General features: G+C 31.1%; 3 protein-coding genes across 5 annotated transcripts; 1 reads left to right on the forward strand and 2 right to left on the reverse strand.

The window, feature by feature from the left end:
• Positions 1-1,858: 1,858 nt before the first annotated feature.
• On the forward strand, positions 1,859-10,199 carry LOC148237393 (mitochondrial 2-oxoglutarate/malate carrier protein). The gene is made up of 5 exons (XM_088205375.1): positions 1,859-2,015; positions 5,535-5,753; positions 5,824-6,103; positions 8,847-8,965; positions 9,034-10,199. Exons 1-5 carry the CDS (start codon positions 1,918-1,920, stop codon positions 9,209-9,211), a joined length of 894 nt encoding a protein of 297 aa, XP_088061501.1. The 5' UTR covers positions 1,859-1,917; the 3' UTR covers positions 9,212-10,199.
• Slob (Slowpoke binding protein) lies at positions 10,191-16,830 on the reverse strand. 3 transcript variants are annotated; one of them, XM_088205374.1, is made up of 10 exons: positions 16,809-16,830; positions 15,448-15,700; positions 12,749-12,896; positions 12,612-12,683; positions 12,439-12,541; positions 12,184-12,369; positions 11,743-11,936; positions 10,599-10,905; positions 10,387-10,538; positions 10,191-10,323 (listed from the first exon to the last, which is right to left on the reverse strand). In XM_088205374.1, the coding sequence occupies exons 2-10, from the start codon at positions 15,689-15,691 to the stop codon at positions 10,281-10,283; spliced, it is 1,449 nt and encodes a 482-aa protein (XP_088061500.1). In that variant the 5' UTR covers positions 15,692-15,700; positions 16,809-16,830; the 3' UTR covers positions 10,191-10,280. The 3 variants fall into 3 exon arrangements, with proteins under 3 accessions (XP_088061500.1, XP_088061499.1, XP_088061498.1); XM_088205373.1 differs by having other exon boundaries at positions 16,736-16,828; XM_088205372.1 differs by having other exon boundaries at positions 15,448-15,703; positions 16,736-16,828.
• Positions 16,831-24,074: 7,244 nt separating this feature from the next.
• Positions 24,075-25,093, reverse strand: LOC148237395 (sepiapterin reductase-like). The gene has a single exon (XM_088205379.1). It carries the CDS (start codon positions 24,996-24,998, stop codon positions 24,204-24,206), a length of 795 nt encoding a protein of 264 aa, XP_088061505.1. The 5' UTR covers positions 24,999-25,093; the 3' UTR covers positions 24,075-24,203.
• Positions 25,094-27,141: the final 2,048 nt, after the last annotated feature.

Below are 27,141 nucleotides of genomic sequence, written 5' to 3' on the forward strand. Positions count from 1 at the left end.
ACAGACAATTTTAAAATAAATTTAAGACATCAACATGGAATAACTATTTACAAATGCACAGTATGCCTTTAGATCACTGTTGAATTTTCCTATTTTTTGTTTGTAAGAAAAAGAGAACTTAAAAATTATACAAATTAAAATTCATTAAGTATTTTCTTAAAATGTTTTTGCTATTAGCATTGTTGAGCTGCAACAGGATTAAAATATAAATCAGATAAGCAACATTTAGCAAAAGTTATTGTAAATGTATAAATGAATCATAATTTTTCGGTTAAAATATATAATTACTTTATTTTGTCTTCAAACTTGAAAAAATAACCTAAATGTCTATAAGCAAAACTGGGAAACAGATAAGACCATATTGCACGGTAGTTTTTGCACGCTTTTCATTTCTTGTTTGTTTTATTCGCAATTTATTCGAAAAACATTTTTTTAGAAAGGCGCCAGTCGTTTGTCGCAAGCAAGAAAAACATCATACTCTGGTTGTAACTACATACGATCAAATTAATACAATATCATTATGCTGCTTTTATTTGCTTTGCTGTTTAACTGCCTTTGGATCCATTTATCTGTGATAGAATTTTTAAATTGAATATGCAATTTAACAACGAAAAGTCTAGATTTAGATTTTTAAATAGGGTTTGTAAGTTTATATACACTGTTTTTTTTTTTGTTTAATTTGTTATAACACTTTGATCGCCATGGGGGTCACCGGTGGCCGGCAAGTAAGATATTTTTATTTAGCGCCGCTGGGCATTCGTTATATATATTATTTTCTATTTGGAGTGACCAATCTGGCTTCAGGGCTGGCCCAAGAATGTTCTAAGAAAATTTTGTTTAAAAACCATCTCGGGGTTTTTATTTGAGGAGAGTAAATTACTGTAGCAGTTAAAAGAAAGGTCATTTAGAAAATTTTGTTCAAATACCATTATCAATTTTTTTCGAGAAATGACGACCTTATTCCGAGTAAATGGCGCCTGTTTTGGGGTTGTCCCCCGGGCGACCGCCCGTATAGCCCACTTCTCGGGCAAGCCCTGCCTGGCCTTAGCGCGGATTGGTCTTAAAATATTTCTTCATAACTGATAATAAAGCTCATAAATGTAAAGAATATGGCAAAAAAGATTTTAAATTCATAAATGTGCTCTTCTTGATACATAAATAAAAATGAAGTTAGTTTTAAGACAATACAAAATAAGATTTTTGAGTATCGGGATACGTTGACTAAGTTAGTATAATAGTATGTACTAAGATCTGAATCCAAAAACATGTGTACTTGTGTTTAAGTATTTATTTTGCGAGTTCGGCGCATTCCGACTACTTACGGCGCATTTGCTAATAGTAGCAACTCGTGTACATAGAAAGCAATAAAAGCGCCATTCTTTATAAAAATAAAGTTACTCCTATATCCGCTGTAAATTTGCTTATGCCATTCTCGGAAATACATCCCTGATCAAATAGTATGTAAAATAACAAATTAAGCATTTTCCTTTGATGCCCTCACAGATCGGTAATTTGCACAGCATTTTTGAACTAATTGGTTAAATTAATTAATATCGATAAAAACCGAGAAAAAAAATTACGAATATATTCGAATACTTCATTCATTTTTCATTCAATATTCGACTGAATAAAAATCGGCCACTTTGTATGAAACAACGTAATAATTGGCCGCTACTGCATATAAATCAAATGTGTCATGAAATACTAAATTATACCACACCTACCATATTACCTACAAGCCAAATTACCGCATTAGTAATTTCATGAAAAACAAACATTTTCAATAATGACATCTTATGAGCGTGTGTAGGTTAAATTTGAATGCGCAGCGTGTATGCGGTGCTTAAATTTTCCACGTGGTGGGGCGTGCGGCATTCGAGATTGTGTCGTAGCCGGTGACGTTTGTCGCTCGTAGCAATGGCCGCCGCCCCCGTCCCTGCGATAATTGCGCCTGCGCCTGTGCCCCCCAAGACCATTCCCAATGGCATCAAATTCCTCTTCGGAGGACTTTCAGGGTAAATATCATTATTCGAGACTCCTGTCAAATCTTCGAACACTATTTCTTCATTCATTCATAAATTAATTGGTCAATTAAATTTTATGTTCTTTTGTTTTTATTTTAGATAATTAAAATTGATTGAGATGTTTTTTTTAAATATTTTTCTAAGCATAAGTTATTTTATTTTCAAATCACTCAAATTAATATTAATTTTCTTATTATTTATTGCATTTAACCTTCATCCGTCCCTCGGGTCTTTTTCGACCCGAAGCGATTTTGTTTTGCAAATATATCTTAAAATATTAATACTACATATCTGTAATTTCGTGACTTTGATTTTGTTGAGATAATAAACTAATTTTTGAAAAGAAAAAATAAATATGTTACCTGGATTATCTCTTGTAAAAAAAGTAACACTCAAGTCCCTCGGGTCGAAAATGACCCAAGTCTATTTTAGGTCAAATTATTGGAATTCCCGGCGCAAACAGATGTTTATTGTTTATCACCTTCTAAGAAATACTCTTTTGAAGTGATTATAATAGAAGATAATTTACTTGAATTTTCATCGGGAAATGATACCTGCTCAGAGACGTCAGATCATATTGAAGAATTGACTGAAACTTCTGATAGTGACATAGATGATGTACCTCCTGGATCTACATCATATCTTTCTAAAGATAAAGGTATTAAATGGCGATCAAAGCCTTCAACATGTTTCTCGCATATCAACAGAACTCTGCATTTCAATTATTGTTTACAAATTCTATAAAAACTATTATTATTCAAAATACCATTTTGGAAGGAAATCGTGTATAAAGAGGATTGCAAAATATTGATATTATCAAATTGGATGCATATATTGGACTTTTGTTGTTAGCTGGTATATATAAATTGAATAATGAGGATTTGGAAAAATTATGGCACGAAACAAAGGGTCGACATATATTCAGGGCTACTATGTCACTAAAAGGATTCAAAATTATATCGAGTCATTCGATTTGATGATCGTAGTACACGAGCTGCTAGAAGAAATACTGACAAATTAGCCCCAATTCGAGAACTTTAGAATAAATGGGTTCAAATACTACCATACCTTTATAATCTGGGCGAAAATGTAATAATCGATGAGCAATTGATTTCATACAATTCCGTTTCGACAATACATGCCAAAAAAGCCGGCTAAATATGGGATTAAATTTTGGGTGCTAGCAAAAATAGTTATGTTTGGAATATAGATATATACACTGGAAAAGTAGCTGGTGAAGCACCTGAAAGGAATCAAGGAAGGCGAGCGGTTTTAGATTTGTGTCAACAACTTGATGGGAGAAATGTAACAGTTGACAACTTTTTCACTTCTTATGAACAAGGTCAAATGTTACTTATAAAAAAAAACTATGATTGGCACTATTCAAAAAAATAAAACGTCAATTCCACCCGTATTGCTCAAAGTAAAAGGCAAAGCAATTTTTACTTCAAAATTTGCATTTACAAAGAATACATCTTTAGTGTCATACATTCCTAAAAAAAAAAAATGTGTTGTTCTTCAGAGCACTCTTCACATAACGAAGGAATTGTCAGGTGGTTCTGAAAATAAACCTAACATTATATTAGATTATAATGCAACGAAAGGAGGAGTTGATACCTTAGACAAAAATAGCCAATTACAGTACTCGAAGAAAAACAAATAGATGACCAATTACCTTTTTTGCCAATATATTAGATATATCTATATCAAATGCATTTATTATATTTACATGAGTTTATCCAGATTGGAATATAAAAAAAAATTATCAAAGGATAATTTTCATTGTAACCGTGGGCAAATTATTGATAAAAGACAACAATTTATACTAGAACAAAAATGCACAACTACATCTCCTTTAGAAGTACCAACAGCAAGGATACGTGTTCACAAAAAAGGTAGATGTCACATTTGCCCAAAAACGGACAATGAACATGCATTAGAATGTAAATATTGTAAAAGATTTATTTGTAAGGCACATTCCTATAATGTATGTAATAAGTGTAATAAATAAATAATTAACCCATAAATCGCTCTTTATTATTCGTAAACAGTCAACATTACCGTTACTAATAAAATTAATTTAATTAATTTGCATTTTGTTTCTTTTAAGTCAAAAATTTCTACCTGGGTCGAAAAAGACCCGAGGGACTTTAGTGTACAGTCGATTTGAGGGACGGATGAAGGTTAAATTAATGTTATCTGACATACAGGATCGGTTTAGCGTGCCTTAAAATATATTTTATCAAAACATATGTTTTTTTTTATCAAAGCTATTTTCGAAATTTCTGTTAAAAATCATTTTTGCACTGACAGTAAAAATCAAATAGATTTTGGTTTTCAAAAAGTTATTACTACGAAATGAAATTTTAAGCCTATTGTAATAAATTGTAAAATTTAAACATCAACATAGTTTAAATAAACATTTTGTTCTTCAAATATATTTTATCAATAATTTATGAATTGAGTATTTACTAAGCTTGTTCTAGAGATAATTATTTAGATTTGATGTTTTTTCACTACAACTTAAACGATTTCGTCACTATTTTATATTTTTTCTTTCAAGAACTAGTTTCATCAAATTTGTAATTCACATTAATTGATCATCAAATTTTCTGTATGCAGTATAAATTCTTTGCTCTAAATCCAGTCAGACCAGTAATAAAGTTTTATGTTTGCTAAATATAGTAAAGTGATTTTTATTTTTATAAAAAAACAGCTAATATCAAAAATTCCATATTTTGCTGATCAACGAAAATGTAATCTGAATTCTGGTTTAATGTTTTATTTTTTTGTAGAAAGTGGTGTTATTTATGTCATTTAGTTACAAACCTCGTAGATTGGAGTAAGTTACATTAAACTTATTATGTCAGCGTTATGGATGTTATTATCAGTTATCATGATTTATTATTTTCGAAGACAAATATTTTGTATTCAAGTGATGAAATTAGAATTAGAAGATAACAAAAATTGCTATTTCGTAAGAGAATACTACCAATTTTTTTTAGAGAATTTTATGAAGAGTATTTAACTTCAATAATACATATGTAAATACATATAAAGCACAAAACTCAAATTTAAATGAATCATAAAAATGCAATTAAAAATAATTTTTAATCTTTTGCCGAAAAAAAGTGTAAAATGAGCCTTGATTTGGTAAAAATAATAATGTGTAAATTTATCTTTGTTTTACAGTAGTAAAATACAACAAGAGAGATAACAATGTTTCTCAGAACCACTTTAAAGAAACCAAGATTAAGACTTTCTAATAAATATAGAAAGCATTGGTTTATGAGTGGTTCAGAGAATTCCTTTACCTGCATCCAAGACCCTGAGTAATTGTATGATTATGTACTTTGTACCGCGTTTTATGTATCTGGAGTCTTTGATTAATTTAAAAAATGATGTCCATAATGTGACGAGATTAGTGTCATATTGGTCTCTTATTATATTTTTTATGTTATACTAGTATTTTTCAAACACACTTTAATTGAAATTTTTGCTTATATTCAGAATGGGAGCCACTGTATTTGTACAGCCGCTCGATATGGTCAAGACGCGGATGCAACTAGGAGGCGGCGGCAAGAGCAGCTTCAGCGTCGGCGCCGAGATCATACGCAAAGAAGGCGTCATAGGAATATACACAGGGCTCTCCGCCGGACTTCTCAGACAGGCCACATACACCACGACTCGACTCGGCATATACACGTGGCTCTTCGATCTAGTTAAAGGGTATTATACGATTTGATCGTTGAACATCACAACGGAAACAATTCATTGCATTTTTTAATTCGCCCTCTAGTTCCGACGGTACGTCGCTTAGTTTCATGACTAAGATGGGATTAGGCGTGTGCGCCGGCGCTGTCGGAGCCTTCGTGGGGACTCCGGCGGAAGTGTCGCTGATTCGAATGACGGCCGACGGAAGATTGCCGTTGGATAAGAGGCGTAATTATAAAAACGTGGCAGATGCACTACTCAGGATAATCAGAGAGGAAGGCATTCTGTCGCTTTGGCGAGGAACTACTCCTACAATCGGGAGGGCTATGGTTGTGAATGCTGCTCAATTAGCCTCATACTCGCAGGTATTTATATTATTCTAATTATGTAAGCTAAATGTTTAACGATAACATTTAGATAACACTGAAGTTTGTAGATAAACAACAGATTTTTTTTGACGTATCTTATCATATAAAAGCTTTTAGTTAACCAACTTTAGCGTTCAAATATTTTTATTCCGTACAGCTAGAAAATTTTCAGTAGTTGCGTTACGTAATCTGCACAATGTTGATTCAAGTCGTTAAGCATAATTCAGTCTCCAATCTGAGCAATTTATTCTCAGTCAACAAAATGAATCACATATATACTCGAGTAATATAAGAGACGATGTTGATTTTTTAAATTCAAGTCTCATTGTCTAGTTCGATTATCGATTGCAAAATTTGGATTATTATATTTAATATTAGTATTTAATTATCATATATATTTAAAAAAATATTGTTATTATTTTTTCTAGTATTTAAATAGATTTACTGTTCATTAAAGGATTTGATTGGACCGACGTTATATTTGTAACATTTTAGCATAACTTCTAACCAGAGATGAGATATTTATATAGAATGACTAGTCAGTTAATTGCTATAAGAGTTGTTTGCCATTTGTTTAGCTTACTTTTTTCTGTTCTGCTTACCCTATGGTTGCCGATATCTGATTTTGGCGAAAATTGGCATATCCGACATAATTTTTGAAGAAAGAATCGGATACATTTTTAATGGGTTGTAGGGTACATTTTTTATGTAATATTTCGATATTTATATAGTAATTCTAAAACGCTCGGCTACTAAAGGGTTAATAATAAATATTATATTAGTGAACTATAAAATAAAAATATTCATGAGCTGTTCAAAAATATGAATGTAATATTATTTTTATAAAGAAACTAGATTTGGTACTTGTTAGTTAGCACGGCACCACGTTAAAATTTTACAGTTGCGAAATGTGCATTTGCTGTTCAAACCCAGACCTATCCTAAACGAATATAACAACGGTATAATGGTTAATTTGTTTGGGTTTGAACAGCACGGGAAACGCAGTGGGGCGTAATAACTAGTGATTTTTGAGCGTGGCACCATACTAACTAACAAGTATCCTAAATTATCCTAAAGCAGCTGTTTTGCGCTAGTAAAGCTTCGCGTTTTAAGATCTTGCGTTCAAATCCTTACTTTTCTTTAATCACAACTCAATTTTTTAAAATACTTACTCATAAATTTTGCGTAGTTTGTCAACAGATGCCACTATATTAGGTAATAATGAAAAACGCAGAAGTGCGGAAATGGTCGTTAGCTGTGGTTGTGCAAAAATTTAATATCAGAAAATCAATTCATTCCTGAGGATTCAAAAATAAATAATAATTTAGATGAACTAACCTAACTTGTAAATATAAATAAAAATATGCAGTGTAAACATTATCCTATTTATATTCAATTGCAAAAATTAAATACTAAAAATATTTTTGAAAAATTCAGAACGAAACAAAAATAAAATGTACACGCTCGTTTTTAATAAATTGTCACAGAAAAAATGCTGATCTACTAAAAAACAATCAATGATTTTAGGTGTATTATAATTCTTTTTTTCAAAATGATCTTGCTTTTTTTTTAGATATTATTAGTAAAATTAATCTTAAAATTATTCATGATAAAATACTTGTAAATAATTTTTAATTGGATATTGCATATTTGTTATGATTGATTATATCGATATTAAAAAGAAAAAGTGACATTTTCTCACTACACTTCAATACAAAATAATGTTTTTTTTGTTGTTTCTAAAAATAAGTTCACTTTATTACTTTAAAAATTCATATAATCTTGAGACCAAAATTCAGCTTGAAATGAATTAATATTTCAGTATTTTACTAAAAAAAATATTTTTATATTATTTTATATCTTATAAAAATAGTGAAAAATGTATGCACATTGCTGTTAAATAGGTGTTAGTATTTTCAGTGATTATACTAAATGGTCTAAATATTTAATAAATGTCAGTAATTATTAAACAAACTGTTTTATAATACATGATTAGCTATTTTAATAAACATATTTTAAAATGCAAAATAACGACGACAAACATTGACCCTTACCTGATAAATATTTCTGGTTTCTTTATATGCCTAAAGTTCACTGATAATGTAATGAAAAAAATTAATGACGTTTTATAATTAAAAATTAACCATATATTAATAGTATATAAATAAGATGGAGTTCACTTCATTGACCTTATGTTTTTGTAGTATTTTTTTTTATAATGGTTGAGACGTAAATAACTTCTATCCTTGGCAACAAATTTTAATTAGTCAATAACAACCCAACTGACTCCATCATACCAGTTGTTTAGAATAGATAATAATATATTAAATTAGTAAAATAGATAGAATGATCAAAAGTGCATATTCAACATGTAATGTTGTGAGAATTAAAACTGGGAAAAAAAGACCGCTAGATATACGTATATGCAGGGAGCATCATAACAATAATGTAACAGTAGGTAATTGACTTGAGAAATTTAGTTCAGGTGATAATTTAATAAAAAAGCATCAACATTTATTATAAAAAAGTTAGCGTAAATAAACAAAACGATCTTATGTTTTAAAGTGACAATCACAATTGACACCATAGTTTTTATAGTATTTTTAATCTATTTAAGAATAGACTTGTGCGTTTACCGGAATTTCTATTGACCTTCATTAATTTTTGAGCAAGCAGTAGACATATGTTTATTGCCGTGTTTAAAGTTACTTTATATAATACGTATTTTCGTCACTTTCAGGCGCGTGAAATGTTGAACGTGTATATTCCAGACGGCATCGGATTGCATTTCTCGGCTTCGATGGTATCCGGTCTAATCACAACGATAGCTTCGATGCCAGTCGATATTATAAAGACAAAGTAAGAATCGTAATTTAATTATTTTAAGCACAATGCAATTTATTGATCATTGAATATTACGATTTCAGAATACAAAACACTGCCGGTACTCTAGGCATGAAGGAAGTCGTCGTCGATATCTTGAAGAAAGAAGGATTCTTCTCACTGTGGAAAGGATTTTTGCCGTATTACGCCAGATTAGGCCCGCACACGGTTTTGACGTTTATCTTCTTGGAACAGTTGAACGCATGGTACAAAAGGACTTAGATTCGTCCTTCAGTTTGCGAATTATAAAAGTTAGGCAACGTTCGGCACGCTGGTTTGAATAAATAGGGGCATCATCACAGATGCAATTGTACGAGTAGAATGGCAGTAAGGAAAAATGCACACGAAATTATTTTTAGATACATTTTTATTGTATTTTATTACGTTGGCGATTGCCGTAGACTGAACCAGATATTCACCGTGCCTACCATAAAATAATACTTAACGATTTAAATTTTACGTTTTACGTATTTACTATATACACAGTGAGAGTTTATGTTGTTTAATATTTTTTTTTGTTATCCGATTTCGGCGTAACAAAATGGCTGTGTTAACGAAGAGCATACGTATTTACATATGTATAAGAATCTATTTATAAATAGTATCAAATGTGCTAATTTTTCACTTCACAACAGTTTAAATGGCATGTCATTGAATTCCAGTCTATTACATTATTTATTATTTATAGCACAATTGCTTTAAAATATTTTAGAAAAGTTACTTTCTATTATTTTGTTTCAAATGATTCTTACGTTTTGAAATACAAATTTCATGTACAGTGTTCGAACCTCAATTTTTTATAAAAATTGGGACCAAATTTACTAATATTTATATTAAAAGGAAGAATACTGTTAATATGGTCATGTTATTTATGCAGATATTCATATATTTTTTAATTTATTTTAATATTAATATAACATATTTATTGTACATAACAATGCTACTTAAAAATGTTAATATTGAAATTTAAATCGTCGTCCATTATTAGTTCATATGTACACATATACTTGCAGTCTATCTATTAAAAATATTCCAACTTATCAGTATATATGTACATATGTAAAATTATGTTAGTATCTAGGACAATTATTAATTTTTTTGATTTTATGTAATTATCTTCCATGTTATTTACCTCTTGCTGATTTTGTATTTATTTCTTTAATATTTATGCCGCAATATCTTAATAAAAAAACATAAATTATTTTACTTACATCGATAATTTTTATTTATGTATGAAATAAACTTTTAAATATAACAATCATTTATAATATAAATTATATCATTTACATTTTCAGTACCAATATGGATCAAAATCGTCTGTCGTATAATGTTTTCTATAAAAAAATCATATTATGAATAATTAAAATGTGTAAAAAAACATTTTAGTATGAACTAACCTGTGAGTCGGAGGCGTCGCAACTGGAGAGCATCCAGCCGATCTCGGTAAAAGTCCTCTGTTCAATCTGACGCTGAACGGTAGTACACGATCGCCTCTCGCCACTTGACTGAGGAGTCCGGCACAAGAACTACTCAAGCGTTGATTGAAGTTCTATAAAATAAATCGATTAATATCTCATCGTTTCAATCTATTGAATCGGTACGTATTTACCGGTAAACAAGATCCTTTCATCTCTCTTAAGTCGATCTTTCTGAACAAGTCAAAGAGCACGATCTCAGCTATCAATGGCGGTCTGGAGCTAAATATCGCTTCTAATATCTCTGCAATTTGGGGATATCGCTCTAAGTCTAATTGTAAATGTCCGGGCGTAGGCGCTGGACAATCAAGCTCATAACCGGCGCACATTTCGAATAAGAGATGCCCGAACGCTATGACTTCTGGGTTGGACGAAGAGTGAAGAGCATGGTGAGCGTTTCTCGATGGTAATCCCAGCAGTGTGTTTTCTAAGCCTGCTATCCTAAAATGTATTTAACAAATCTGTATTTATATTCAAAACTTTTTCGGACACTGACAATTGATAATTCAAAATATTAATCCTAAAAAAATTAGATTTTTGCCATAGACAACCGTTTTACGTTGATAGGAATATAAAAAATAAGAAGAGAGCTATCACCGTTCACTGATCTTTGCAAATACAATTTGAACGACTTACAAACTTAAGTTTCATAAACACATCTTAGGAGACGAACCATCCAAGAAGATTAATGATCTACATCCAGATGATGTGACATGACACCTGTAAATCCCTTGAATCATAAATCGCTATTGAGCTATTTTGAATTAGCAAATTTGGTTAGTTTATTTGTAGTAAAGTAAATTGGATAGGATGATCTTTGAGAGCAGAATAAGAACTCATAATTTCTTCACAAAGAGTGAGAAAATGATGAAGATATTAAGATCTACAGAAAAAACCGTAAGGATCTCTGAATTAATGTGAATTTATACTGTTAATAAAAAAAAATATATTTTTAAGATATCGAAATACAGCGAAGAGTGAGACAGGGTTGCATTTTATCTCCTATACATTTATTTTAAATATATTTTTTTACAAAGTATTGTTAAACATAGACAAAGGTATAAAAATAAATGAGGTCTCGCTCAATAATATGCTGATGATATGGTACTCATATTGGAGAACCATGAATATTAGTTTATAATTTTCAAAACATTTTATAATCAATTATCATTTTTAGTTTAAATAAATTATTTATTCATACATTTTCTTTGAAAAAATCTTCAAAATATTTTTATTCGAGATAAACATTATGAAATAAAAATAGAAAAATATATTTACCTTGCAACTCCATTCTGAACAATCACATTGCCGCTATGCAGATGACGAAACGGAGGAAAGGCTCTATCGGCCAAAAATATTAAACCTTCTAGCACTTGTCTGCCTAAACGAGCAACCTGCCACAGTGGTAATCCAACATTATTGCTGCGGTCATTGTTACCGTGTTTATAATGCCAATCATCGCGCCAATGAGTCTAAAATTATAATACATTAACAATGAACTCAAATTGTTTAGAATCACAACTTTACTGCATCTAATTATATCAATATAAAATTTAAATAATGGAGATAAATACTAATTATAGTAACAATCAAATTACATAAAGTAATGATCGATTCAATAACTATTTAATACAGAGAATTCATCAAATATGAAATATGTCTACATTCATAAAAATGGACATGACTGATAGCAATTCTAGATGTCACATAATACATTACCTTGTAAATCAAATCTTTTAGACTTCCTTTCGAATTAAACGGTATGACCACAAAGCAATGACCAGAATAGAATGAAACATCCAAGACTGGATATATGTACGGGTGATGAAGAGCTCGAAACAATTCTAATATGGTCGATCTTGATTTTTCTGTAGGTTCAACGGGACAATTATCTCTCAGTGGTACCTATGGTGCAAAATATAAATTATTTTTTAACTTTCATATAAGTCCATCTACCAAACATTATTTACTTACTAAGGTGAGCAACCTTTCAGTTTTAATTGAGCAGTCTTTTACAGCAAACCAGTACTTTTCTACACGAAATCCGACGGCATTCAACGGTGAGATGTATTCGTATCTATTATGCAATTAACCATAAGATATGTTTATACATATAGATAAACATATAGCTATTATTAGTATATTACCTTGAGTTATTTTCTAAATATTGAATACATAAATTATTTGCAGTGTTTCTCTCACTGCCGTTTTCGCTTGATCTATATAGAAAAATATACATTTTATAATACAAAATAATTAATATGTTAATCAATATTTTTATTACCTGACAATAGCTCTATTTTCTTCCACTGGCGATCCTTTCAAAGATCCACTGGGACTTCCGATAAGCGATTTATTAAACAGCATCTTAGCGAGAGAATCTATCTTCATGGCAACTAGAGGTGCCTTTTCACCGGAATTCGATGCATCTTCTATATATACAAATATTTTTGTTTTCAAGTATTAGGAAGCTATAGATTTCCTATTAAATTTATTTACACAGCTGAATTAAAAGCTTTAAAAATATATTATAATACATTAGTGAAAATAAGCATCATATACATTGATTAATCAACAGAAATCTAATTAAAAATGTATGTAAAGATAATATAGCTTTTCAGCTGATTTAACGTAACAATAAAGTTATGATTTTAAGATAAATATATTACAAGCGGTTCAGTGATAAAAGTCATAATTACTCACATAAAAAATGCCTGTTTACTGATCGGTATTATGTACAAATACCTTGAGAAACTGGCGAATGTGCTGTGTACAATATGAGTACCAATAGAGTAATTCAATAATTATCAAGTAATGTCCGAGCCTTTTACCATAGGTGCAAGGAGGCTTTACACTAGATAGGGACAGATCTATCAGTAAATAGGGACAAGGATAATTAGGTACTATTGTGCTATTATGGTTGTCTGTCCCTATCACCGATAGACGGTGACAGGTCGACTATCCCTATTTATTGGTAGATAAAGGTAGATTATCTATTCCAATATAAATTTTCTTTGTGGGAAGCACTGAATCTCGCAAGCATGAAGAGTTGCCATGTTAGCTACTTTCATTGAATCATAAAAACACTATCGAGCTTAACGATAGGTGAGTGATATTCGTTATTTTCATAGGAATAGATTAATGTTTTTCAGTAGTCATTTTTTTAATATTTCCATTTCATTAAATGACATGCATTTTTCTGGCTAAATTCAAGAGGCTTCCTATTTAGAACTCACGTCATAAGCAATAAAATCGTGCCGTCGCCATCGCAGAGGAAACGCTCGGTTAGCTAACGTTCATATTAAGACTTTATAATCATATTAATAAGTAAGAATCGAATAAAGCATATCTAAACGAATTTTAACCAATAGGATAACGCAAAAAACAATTATCTCTTCTCAGAAATTAAAAATCTACGTCAAAATCAATATAATCGTATCGGCGGCATCGCAGTGGCGCCGGCGCGATTTTATTGCCTTTGACGTGAATTTTTGACTTCTGAGAAGTGATAATTGTTTTTGCGCCCTCCTATTAACCAAAATTCGGTTTGAATACACTTTGATCAATACTCTTATATCAGAAGTCCGTAGTAATATCAGTAAGAATATCTATCATATTTTTAAAACATAGTGTAATATCCAAATCCTTTCTATTTTGGACCTGATCTAATGAAAGTTCTAAAAATATATTTATAGAACTTTCATTAAGTTAGGCTTGGGCTAGAAAAGCAAATGGACGTTTCACTACTGTCAAATGTCTATATTTTAGGTCAGCATATAATTTCACTAGTGCCTATTAGTAAATTATGTTTTCGCTAGTAGAAATATATACCTACTGGTGAAAATGTATTTGGACTTCACTAGTGAGAATATAACTACTGAAAAATATGCATTCACTTTAATATTTATACATCGCATGTAAATAAATAATTATAAGTATGTAAATGTATATATAACTACATATGGAAAAGTTAAAATCATATAATTTTACTAGCACTTGCCAGATAAATTATATTTTTACCTTATCTACCGGTGAAAATGTATTCCGATATAATTTCACTGAAATGACCTATTTTAAAAAATATTTCCGGTATAGATTCGAGTATTTTTTTAAATTTCTGGTTTAGAATCAGGGAAGTGATTTAATGTGTTAGCCAAATGTGTTTCAACAAGGTATACACAATCAACACATACAATACGAATACCTAAAGTAAGTAGTGAGACATCAGACTGAAATTACTGCCATTTATTTTATTAATAATGAACTATTATTATAGCTTACATGCAATATATGTCAATATGCACTAGCTATCTCGATTTTTTTAGAATTATTTATCCGGGAGATTAGGAAAATCTAAGAACACTTAATCTGTGATGATCGATTGGAATTATAAATATATTATAATCACACATTCCGACATCTTAGATAAGATTTAAAGTTTAGCAAGGGTATTTGAACCCAGGTCTTTCAGGTTTTAGTCATCGACTTTTATCGCATTATAGTTTTAAGAGTGACCCACAGGTTGCAGTATGAATCATACATACAACACAAAGGCACCGCATTTGCAAGAAATGACTCCTGCACTTTCAACATTCACTAAAGTTGAGCAGGATTCTGTCATTGATTTTCAGATTAGTGTAAGGGTGAACAAGGGACTAATAATATATTAATGTAGTGATGTGAATTGTCACTTCTATACGGAACTTTTTAAGTGCTAGAAACTAGATAGACAATGATGTCTTCATTACCAAATAAAAAAACAGAATCACCATCGGATGTCAAAGTCTAAATTATTAATTTTAGGTATGCAATATAATGAGTTTGAAACGTGAATTTTTGAGCGAAAAACGCGAGTTTATGATTGCTGAGTGCAAAATAGCGAAAAATTCAGAACTTGATGAAATCTAATTTTCCTTATATTTTAAAACTAATATAAAAATATTACTGCCGTTCAAACTAATTAGATTAAGAATAATGTACTACCTTCACTTTCATTCTCCGTCGATACGGATCTGGTCCGAAACGATGCTCTCTTATTAGCCGCTGCTATCGAAGAAGGATTTAACTCGGCCACGCTTTGAGCTCTCTTGCACGTCGGTTTTTTCTTCTTTCGATAACTGCTCCTGCCGGCTCGCTCTTGATAGAACCGGTCGTGGCCCGTCGTCTCCGGTTCCTTCTGCTCTTTGCCCTCGGCGTGCCGATTCATCGTTTGGTACAAGTTGAACATCTTGAATTTCTTCTTCACAAAGTATATTAAAGCGATTTTTGAATGATTTATATTATTAACATGAATATAGTTTAAATTATGTACATCTCCGATGACACAATGTTAATGGTTTCAATTAACGATTAATTGTGTATTAAGAAGTGTACCGCGTTCGGCATGTAGCGACATCAATGGTTTCATGCTGACTAACAAGATTATTTTAAGTTGTGTCATACGAGCGAGAAGGGTGTAGTTCCACATAAATTAGTATAAAATTTAATTTAATTATAAAACAAACACATTTTGTGATCCTACTATATCAATACACACAATAGTATCATGCAAATGTACGTAATGGTTCTTGACTAAAATCATGTTGGATTATAACTAGGTGTTTTTCTTTTATTTTAATGATGATAACGTATTTAGATTTAATGTTTTTATATTTAATAATATTAAATCTAATAATCTGTATAATACATTAATAATATAATAATAATAAAATATTTTATTAATTAATAAAACAATTCAATTGGGTTAATATGGTATATATTATTGCTTGTGTTAATCTTTTGCTACAAAAGAAGCCAGATAAGGTTAGTGGATTATTCTAAAATCAATATTGATAATCCAACAATACTTAAAAGCCTATAAGTCATTATTTTTTCTATCAACTCAGTACCTATTCAATATATGGTGTAATAAATTCAAAATTGATGTCATAAAATTAAAATTTATTTATATAATTAAAATAATCTGAGAGATGTCATCAAAGAACCAAATACAAAATTGATTAATTTTTTTTAAATAGAAGGTTTTTTCCTTGCATATTTATTCTACAGAATACGGTTTGTCATATTGTTTATATAATTACAATAACCTAATACTCTAAATTCCAATAAAAGCACTGCCCCAAACAAATCTCAAAAAATACATAGTAAATTGCCTACCATCTGAAAAATATGACTGTAGCTTAAGAATAAGAATTAGTGTCACATATTATTAACGGGCATAAATAGTCTTGGATATTGTTTGTATATGTATTTTTAAATTTATTATTTTTACCCGCACAGTTTACAACGTAGAATACATCTTTTACTCATTTTAAGCCGTATTAATTAAAACAGTGCTTCCCAACCTTGTTTCATATTACGGTCCCTGGAACAAAACAAAAATAAACTTTTTCAAATTAATTTTGTTACTATTGTAGCTTATAAAAAACAATTTAATGAGAGGAATGTGATTACATATTTTAACATGATGCACATTCGCAGGGTTTGTCATAAAATCTCAACTAAAAGGCACAACATATGTTATTTATTACTTGTTTCATACAAGAATGTTGTTACAAATGGAATTATGAATATCATTCAAGCTTTTGTAATTATTGGATATCATTAAATTCCACTTCAAGGGAATTGTCTGATTTAATATCAATCAATTCCTTTTGATAATGCGATCAATTCCAGTAATAAGAATAAAATATCAAGGATTTAGCAAAAGTGTTATTATTCAATTTTAATTAAAATCATTCTAATTAAAAATATAAATCTAGTTGGACAATACAAAACTGGTCTTTTAATATTAACATCATTAAATTTGAAGACAATTTAAATGAGCAATTTATAAAACACTTTGTTCGAGCGAGCGTTGGTCAAAATGTGAGCACCCCATGAGTAACTCTCATCTATTCCGAATTTATCGCAAAATCCTAAAAACACATGCCCCTAAAAAATTACCATCCACGCATAAATAGATTGGCAGAGGTACTTCTTGCACTTCGATCTAATAATGAAGCACGGATTGAATTTGGTAACAAACCAGATTCTTGGATAACAATAACTGCAAAGATTTTCAAAATTGCACATGAGGAGGCAGTCAAAAAGTTGTTGCCTTTTGCAAGAAGAACCTTTGCGAACAAGTATTTCCCACTCTGATGAACATAAAAACAAAACAAAGAAATCGATTGGATCCCGATCCCAAATTTAATGTCACTATATCAAAAACCCAAAGTAAAAGAGTCTTCAGAAATTTCTGTTTCATAATGACAATATTAATTGCTTTTATTGAATTTATTTTATATTTATAATTATATTCTCTGTATTAATAGATTTAATAAACTTTTCGAATTTAAATAATACATGTTATTCTACCTTTTAACGTTGGTGTAAATAAATATATTTTGGAGTAAAGGCTAAAAAAGTTAGCTGATAAACTTGATTTGGCCTCTTAAGAAACGATAGTTGACTTCAAGTATAAACTCATATTTTTTCCTTTTATTTATTTCGTCTTAAATCGTGGTATCAAATTAATTGGCGTTATAAGATGTGCTTGTAATTTTTATTTTATTACTTTCACTTTGTCTTTACTTCCAAAGATTTATTTTCAACATTGTTTCATGAATGAAAAGTGCCACACGTACCGTAGCAGTGAAATCAACAAGACTAATTAAACATTTAATTATGCATCAGTTCAATAAGTTTCTTTAGCACATAAGATCCATGATGACCTTAAAGACTTGACAATGGTCAAGTGTGGAGCTCTGAGTAAGAATATTCGGCTATTCTCCAATTCACTGTCTTTTTAGTGACTCCTTACTAAGATACTTTTAAAGTAGATTAAAAAAAATGCGTTTTATTAATTTTTATAAAAATTTATTATCAACAAAAATATATATTTATCATTAAAAGTAAAATTAAATACAAATCACCATGCTTTGATAACATGTCATTATTGATCGCAACTTATTCATTATACAACATAAATTTTGTCAATCATTTTATAGATTATAAAACGCATAATTGAGATTGCCAATTTGCAAGCCTTGTCATCAATCTTATCAGCTTTGGAATGACCTAACGTAATGAGTTTCACACCGACAAAACATCCAAATACAACAATAATTTTGTAATTTACAATATGTCCAAAATACAATATCATACAGTATAAGAGTCTGAGCTTGATGCTTCGCTCGATGTTTCGCTCTAAAAATACATATAAGTATTATATTAAATACATAATATTTTTTAAGAATCGTCATTGATATGTACATACTCCAGCTTCGTGTCCGCGCACAACGTTTGTGCTAATATTAATGTGTAAAACGCAAGCTTGACCGATAGCCGCCATCGAGCACGTCAACAACACGGGTAAAGAAAATCTACACCGCCAAGCCAAGTCCATCAAAAAAAGGAATAAACTGTTTGAGTGGCGATTCATATTGTTGAATTGTGTTTTTAAATCTTATGCATCTGAAAGTAGAACAAGTATTGTTGTCAAAATTAAAGTTAAATGAGGAAAAATACAGATTTAGCAATAAAAATCGATGATTGTTATACAAAACAATATTTTTATAAATAAATATCAAATTTTTACTGTTTTAAGACACAATGCGCAAAAGTAACACTATTACACAAATTTAAACAGATCAACTGACAGCTCGCATAAAATGGCGATCGGTCAGTGCTGCCACTCGCAAAAAGTTTCCAAGTAACGAATTTTATAGTACCTATAATTCAAATAAAATGCTAAAAATATATATTTGTATTTTAAAATTAAAAAACTAAGAATAAAAAATATTTACGTAAATTTAAAAGGTTTATCAATAGATTAAATTGAAGTAGGTAGGAATAAAAAATATTTCTTTTTTCATTGAAAAATTGTATTTTTTTATAAACTGGTTAATATTTTTAAATTTTATACTAATATTGTTGCAAAAGTTTCAAAATTAAATTTAATGCAAAAACGCAGTGTTCGATAAAAATATATGCATATAAATACGTTATTTGCAAGCATACTAATCAGTTTTTATAGCTTTTAAAATATATAAAAACTACAAAATGCCTAATAAGAAATTCTATATAAACCCGAGATGCGAGGGAATTTGCGATATACCTGCCTGTGACTAAGACAGACAGAAATTTTATCCAAAGAAAGTTTTAATAAATGTTGCAAAGATGTCATTTAGGTTTTTTCCAGGTGGGGAACAGAGATAGCCAGTCAGTGGACGTTTTATTTAATATTTTCATTTCGTTATGATTCATAGTATTTAAAGAAATGACACAATTTTCTGGCCAAATTCAAGGGCGTCTCTGTTTAGTCTACATCAAAAGCAATAAAATCGTGCCGTCGCCATCATAGTGAAAACGCACGGCTATGTAGCGTTCACATTAGGACTATATACAACAATATTACGACTTACAATAAGTGAGAATCAAATGAAGCTAACCTAAGCCGAATTTTGACCAATAAGAGAGCGCAAAAACAATTATTTTTTCTTAGAAGTAAAAAATCCACGCCAAAAGCAATAAAATCGTTCCGTCGCCGTTTCAGTGAAAACGCTGGGTTATTTAACGTTCATATTAAGACTTTTTGTGACAATAACACGATTTACAATAAGTGAGAATCGAATAAAGCTTATCTAAACTAAATTTTTCCCAATAAGAGGGTGGAAAAAACAATTATCACTACTCAGTGGGAACGCTTGATAACATTGACATGGATTTTTCGTTAAGGATAACTATCATATTTTACTAACTATGGAGCATTATGCAAGATGCGACGTCTGTCTCTACTTCTTCTTATACTTATTTTGCCCTAAGATGTTGCTTATTTAAATTATATTGTCGCTTGTATGGTAAAAAGTAAATAATAAATTCCTCTCATAAAATAAGTTTGTTTTATTTGGTAAAATTTAATCTTCGCAAACTATTGACACGCGCAGCTCCTTAATTTGAATCGTTTAAAATTATATGGTGTTCGATATTAGCCTTGATAAGGGGGAAGGTATTATTGAGCACATGTTTTCCTATTTTATTATAATAATGTTTAAAAGCAATAACTATTTTAGAATATTTTAAAGCAGAATATACATTTGCTATATTTTTATACAATTAAAAAAACGTTATTTGTATATCAATTTAAAAAAATGGTAATTGAGTATTTAAATCTATATAAATAAAAGGCAATGTTCGTATGTGTGTTAAAATGATACTCAAAAACTACTAAACCGATTTCACTGAAAATTTCAGTTTGTTCTTATTACCAGGAGGGCTTATAGAATGGTCCGACAAATCTGACAGTTAAGGCTGTTGTTTTTATAACCCAAAACGCTCCCGATAATTTTGACGTCATCTCATGTGACATAGGTCAAATCCGTGTAAAATATGTATACATACGGTGAAATAGATTGAATAAAACACGATTATCATGGAGTTCGTGAAAGAGCTCTCCGTTAGATTCCACAAGACCCTGCCGACAATCCTGAAAGCCACAATGAGGAACCTGAGCAACAGAGACCATAACAAATTAACATAATCGTGAATCGTGACGTCAACAAGATGCTCTAACAGAATGTTTTGTGAATTCGCGTATGGATACCGTAAGTACAAGCCACCTTGAAGAAGCGCAGGATCCAACCATCAACTGACGGATTTTTTAACTAAACTTAATTTAAAATTGACACGGACTAACTAACCATTTATTTCATTTCAGACATCACAATACAGACTGTGAACGATGCGCACTGCGTAGCTCACAAAACCACAACGACTTTGCCTTTGAATAAAACACAGAACCATTTAGACAGTCGGGCGAAGCGAAGCTCTGATTTCGTCAGTATATTTCATGAAATAATAACATTTTTTGATATTGAATTGTTAAATATTAATTGCGATAATTGATTATAGGCTGTTTTATTGTTATTGTTGCATAACAATGTCATAAAAACGACAAAATATTGGTCATCGCACAGATAAAGCCAAGAGAATAAGAGAGGAAAGAAGAAATGAAACAGAAGCACAAGCAGTACAAAGAAATGTACGAAATGGAATACAAACTTCACAGTCACGAGCTACTTAATTATCACAACAACGCTAAGCATGAAATAAAGCAAGTCGAGTAGGAGTTAGAGGATTAAGACAAAATTTGTTACATTTATAATAATTCTGATATTAAATATAGCTTGCATCCAGTTGTTGTCGTTGAAAGTATGAATAAAGTTTACACACATTGCAAAGCATTAAAATTCAATAATGAAGCACCTGGAATATGTTGTTTGAATGGCAAAGTTAAATTGCCACAATTGAATGAACCACCTGAGCCATTGTTATCATTAGTTGCAGATACTACAACACAATCAATACATTTTTTGAATAATAAAAAATATTTGATTGTGTTGTAGTATCTGCAACTAATGATATTTTTGAATAATAATTGTTAAATGCCAACATTCAAGATTCAAGGTCAAATCGATGTTGAACACAAATTCTTGCAAATTTATTTCATTGAAATTCAAATGATCAAGTAAATCAACGTTGTGGAATTAACAAAGCAACAAAAAGAGAAATAGTTGAATCGTTGCAAATTTTATTTCATGAACACAACGAATTTAATCATTAAATTGTGATTCGAGCTGACAAAACACCTGTTGGTAAAACACGTAAGAAGATTTAATGTTCCAATAATCGATGAAGTGGCAATAGTCATTGTTGGAGATCAATTTGAATCATGCGACATTGTACTTCATCATCGAAGTGATCGTCTTCAATGTGTTGCAGAAACTCACTGCTCCTACGATGCATTACAATTTACAATATTGTTCTGGGAAGGAGAAGATGGATATTATTTCAACATCAAAATGATAAATCCAGCAAATGGTAATTAATAAATTTAATTAATTAATTAATAAAAAAAATAATAAATTTTTCAATTTCAGGCGAAGAAACAAACAAGAAAGTCAGTGCTATGAATTACTAATGAAGAAAATCACATTTTAAGATGTCAATTGTTTCATCAATACATTGTTGACATGTATGCAAAGATTGAAACTGAACGTTTGTTATATATTCGCATAAATCAGAAAAAAACTACGTTCCGAAAAATACATACACTTACGTGATGCATTAAGCAGTGATGGCAATGTCAATGATTTTGGGAGAATGACTATATTACCAGCAATATATACAGACAATCCACGACACATGCACCAATACGCACAAGATGCAATGTCATATATTCGTCAATACGGTTGTCCAGATTTGTTCATTACATTCACATGTAATCCGATATGGACTGAGATCAAAGACATCTATTGCCTGGTCAAACGTCAGCAGATCGTTATGACATTACTGCACGTGTATTCTAGCAAAAATTGTAATCATTAATGGATTTCATTGTTAAACATCACATGTTCCGAGAGACACGTTGCTGGATGTATTCCATTGAATGGCAAAAACGAGGATTTTTTGAGGAACACATTTTGATTTGGTTGATCAATAAAATTACACCTGACGAGATAGATAACGGGATTTCAGCTGAAATTCCAGATTCAATTGTCGATCCTAAATTGTTTGAAATTGTCACAAAAAATATGATTCATGGTCCATATAGTGTTCACAATATGAATTCACACCGTGTATGGCTGATGTTATCCACAATGGTAAATCAATAATTATTAAAAGTCAGAAACAAGACATTGAAGCTGATAATCGTCGAGTTGTACCATATTCACCACTACTATCAAAAATGTTCAAAGCGCACATCAATGTTGAATATTGCAATTATGTAAAATCCATCAAATACATTTGCAAATATGTCAACAAATATGAGAATGGATCTGTTGAAACCAATCAGTATCAAATGGGACGGTATATTAGTAGCAATGAAGCAGTGTGGCGTATTTTGAACGACATCCAACAGTTGTTCATTTCGAAAATGGGCAACGTGTATATTTTATATTTAACAGAAAATGTACGAGAAAGAGCAGCAAGACCACCTCCAACGACATTAACTTCATTTTTTTAATTATGAAAATATATTTACAGAAAATATGAATTATTCCACACAATTTAATTCCTGTTATTTGAATTAAATAAATGAATTTATATCGAACTTTAATTGTATTTATTTAATTCATATACATATGTATTCAAATTTAGCAATAGCGAAGCTATTATGAAGTCCGCTAGTTATTATAATAATGATTAAAAGCAATAATTATTTTAGAATATTTTAAAGCAGAAAATTTGCTATATTTTTATATAATTAAAAAATCTGTATTTGTATATAAATTTAAAAAAATGTTATTCGAGTATTTAAATAATATATAAAGATGAACAAAGTGTTAACACAAGTTATGGCGACAATTTAAAAGTAGATAGGTATAAGAAAATGTGTATGGCTACAGAAAAATTGCAGGTAAAACCTGTGATACAATTTATGGAAGAAGTGTATGTATTCATCACAATTTTAGCTTGTTTTACCTTTGTGAATTATTTTTGTCCATGCTATACATTCAGAAATGTAGCTTAAAAATACTTATACTTTCTAAGATTAACCAGACTATTGACATTTTTTTTATGATTTCATGATATTTCAAGGATAAATGATAAATAAAATTCAGTAATAATTTATTAAAAACGTGTTTATAAATATAATATTATTTTTTATGTATATAATAAAAAATAAATGCATTTGTAAATAGTTAATAATGTATCAGTTTTATTGTATAAATGGAATGGATTTTTGTTTTAACTCAATCATAATAGTCAACGTGATCTCCAGATTTATATTTGCCCTCATACAGAATTTGGAACATCTTCGCTGCAGTCTGTTCAGGTTCGAGTAGCTTATTTTCTTTCAGCGAGGTAACGAACATCTCTTTCAGAGTCAGATTTGCAGCATTCTCTGTGATGTTTCGAACCATCGCCGTTCGAACCGGTCCCGGCGAATAGTTCAACACCTTCAGATCCGGTCTCTCCTCGGCCAAGACTTTAAAATACATCTCTCTAGCAGCCTTTCCGCTGCAATACACCAAGAGACCCGCAAACGGCTGAATACCGCAGAGAGACGTGACGTTCACGATGACCTTTTTCTTTTCGTGACCCTCGAAAACGGCCAAGAACGAACAGTTCAGCACCGCCACGTTGAACACGTTAAGGTCGTAATTGTTACGCCACGCGGACACTTCCTGATCCTGAACACGATCTGCGGATATCGATAAGTCTCCAGTAGATCCCGCATTATGGATAATCATGATCAGATCGATCCCTTTGACGGTCACATCTATAAGTGCATAGCTGAAGAGTTCGTCGGCGGCCTGTTTAGTGATTGTCGATAGATCTAATGATTTTATTACGATTCTTATGTCATCACGGTTAATTAGGTTTGCGGTTTCTTCGAGGTTTTTTAGGTTCCGACCTGTGAGAAGAAGGGTAGAATGTGGCGATACTCGTTTGGAACATTCAATTGCTATGGCTCTCCCGATGCCTTGGGAAGCTCCAGTTATGGTTATGAAGCATATTACGTCTAAGTCGATTGCGTTCGCCATTTTTGTGCGACTTGATCTCAGCGCAACCGTGCGATCGAGGAAACGGCCGCCGCTCGACTGCGCCTCGGGTCGCGCCGACAGGCCGTCGCACAGTGGTCGATATTGCGATTCCGACTAGACATTATTCAAATTACTATTACGTAGGAGAGAGTGTTGTACCTTGAGTCTGTATTTTTATTTTGACAGGGAATAATATTTTTGTTTATATTTCAGCAAATTCAATGTGTTTTAACTTGAAATTTTCTTCATTTTATTTTTTTATTCTGAAACTGATGAAAACCATTTAAGCCATTTCGTTAAATATGTGTTTATATCTCAATTGTAAAAATACAATTGTATTTAATCATATAATATCATTTTTTATTTATATAATGCGTATCATAAAAAATGTTTGGTCTTATACAGGGCCGGCTCAGGCGATTTTTTTTACTAAATTTGTGGAATAATTGATTAATATTATATTTATTTCCGTTAAATTTTAGTTAACCAAAAACATGTTAGAAACAATGGAGATTATGTCATGTGTGCCCTTAATAAAAATATCGTTAGATATTTCTAATGAAATTTCGCCTTATCAATTCACTTTAAATGTCTCTACTTATCATTTAAGAAAAGACATATCAGAGTGAGTTATTCATATTTTTATTATTAATTATAAAATACAGTAACCTGTATTTTGCAAAAATATTTATTTATTTGTTTATCCATTTTATTTATTTATATACAATTATAAATGCCATTTTTTAAGTAGTGTTCAGTGTTTTGACCAACGCTCACTTGCTGCCGCTCGGTTGCACCTAACCTGTTTATATTTCGATCAGAACAGTGAACACGCCATAAACACAACAAAACAGGTTATTGCAGGAATTGTACGGCATCTGTTTTGGTACGAGGCAGTTCGAACACGTTAATTTTCAATGAAAATATAATCTTCTATTCTATATAAATAAAGGGCAATGTTCGTATGTGTGTACTCTATAGATTCAAAAACTACTATCATCCGGTGGTGTGCTAATATTATTAGCAGGTAATTATTACCTGTTACACCACGTTCAACACCAGCTGATGAATTGAATGCGTGTTTAAAGGCATCAAATTTGTGGAGACACTGTAATATATTTACATTGACGACAATCATTTGAGTTCAATTGCAAAACGTTTTGCTCAACAATTATTGTATATTGGAAATGGCAAATTTACGATTGATTAATTAACAGTCTGCATTAAATTACCAACTGATTTTTATAGTATCCACTCAAAAGAAGAATTGATTCAATGCGTATTTCAAAATAGCACACAAAATTACAAAAGTCATCAATGGTTAAGTGAACGTGCAATATTAGCTGCATAAAATGTGGATGTAAATATTATTAACATCATCATTTAACATGTGCTACCAGGCGAAACATATACTTAAAAATCAGTAGGTACTGTTATGAATCAAGATGAAACAGTAAATTATCCAACTGAATTCACTCGATTTAGCAGGATTACCACCACACGTCATAAATTTTAAGATCAGTGTCCCTATCATTCTTGTTAGAAACGTTGATCCACCACGTCTTTACAGATTGGCAGGTAATAACTAGGCAAAAAATGTCGTCGAAGCATAAATTTTAACTGTAAATTTGAAACGAGAAGATGTGATTCCAACAGATATGCCATTCCTATTCAAACGATTGCAATTTTCAATTAAAACCACAAGGTCAACGTATAATTGACCATGTTTTTCTCATGTTCAATTATACGTTGCATGTTCCCGTGTAGGAAAATCAATCGATTTATTTAATTCAAGTGAATAATTGAATTGTATTGTTTTAATTGATATACATGTGTATTAAAATTTAGTAACAGCGAAGATTTTTATTTAAAATTGTAAATAAAAAAAGGAGCCAGTGCGCGCCTTAGGGAAAGCAAAAGTGCTCTCGGCTCGGAGGAGAGGGGCGCGCTTCGCTCCGGGTATTTTGACGGGAAGGTCGGTCACGCGAGCCCCCGCCCCGCGCGCCGGCCAGACGCCGTCTGCGGCCCGCAGCGCCAGCACGCCCCGTCCGTCCGCGCGTTCACAGCGGTGTCGCAGGGCGTGAGTTCGATGGGCCGACGTCGCCGAGCGGCGGGGCGGTCGCGACGGCCGGCAGACGCGCTC

The sequence above is a fragment of the Plectrocnemia conspersa genome, unplaced genomic scaffold (assembly GCF_051122295.1).
Source record: "Plectrocnemia conspersa isolate PC_06_02 unplaced genomic scaffold, ASM5112229v1 ptg000002l, whole genome shotgun sequence".
Taxonomy (NCBI): Eukaryota; Metazoa; Arthropoda; class Insecta; order Trichoptera; family Polycentropodidae; genus Plectrocnemia; species Plectrocnemia conspersa.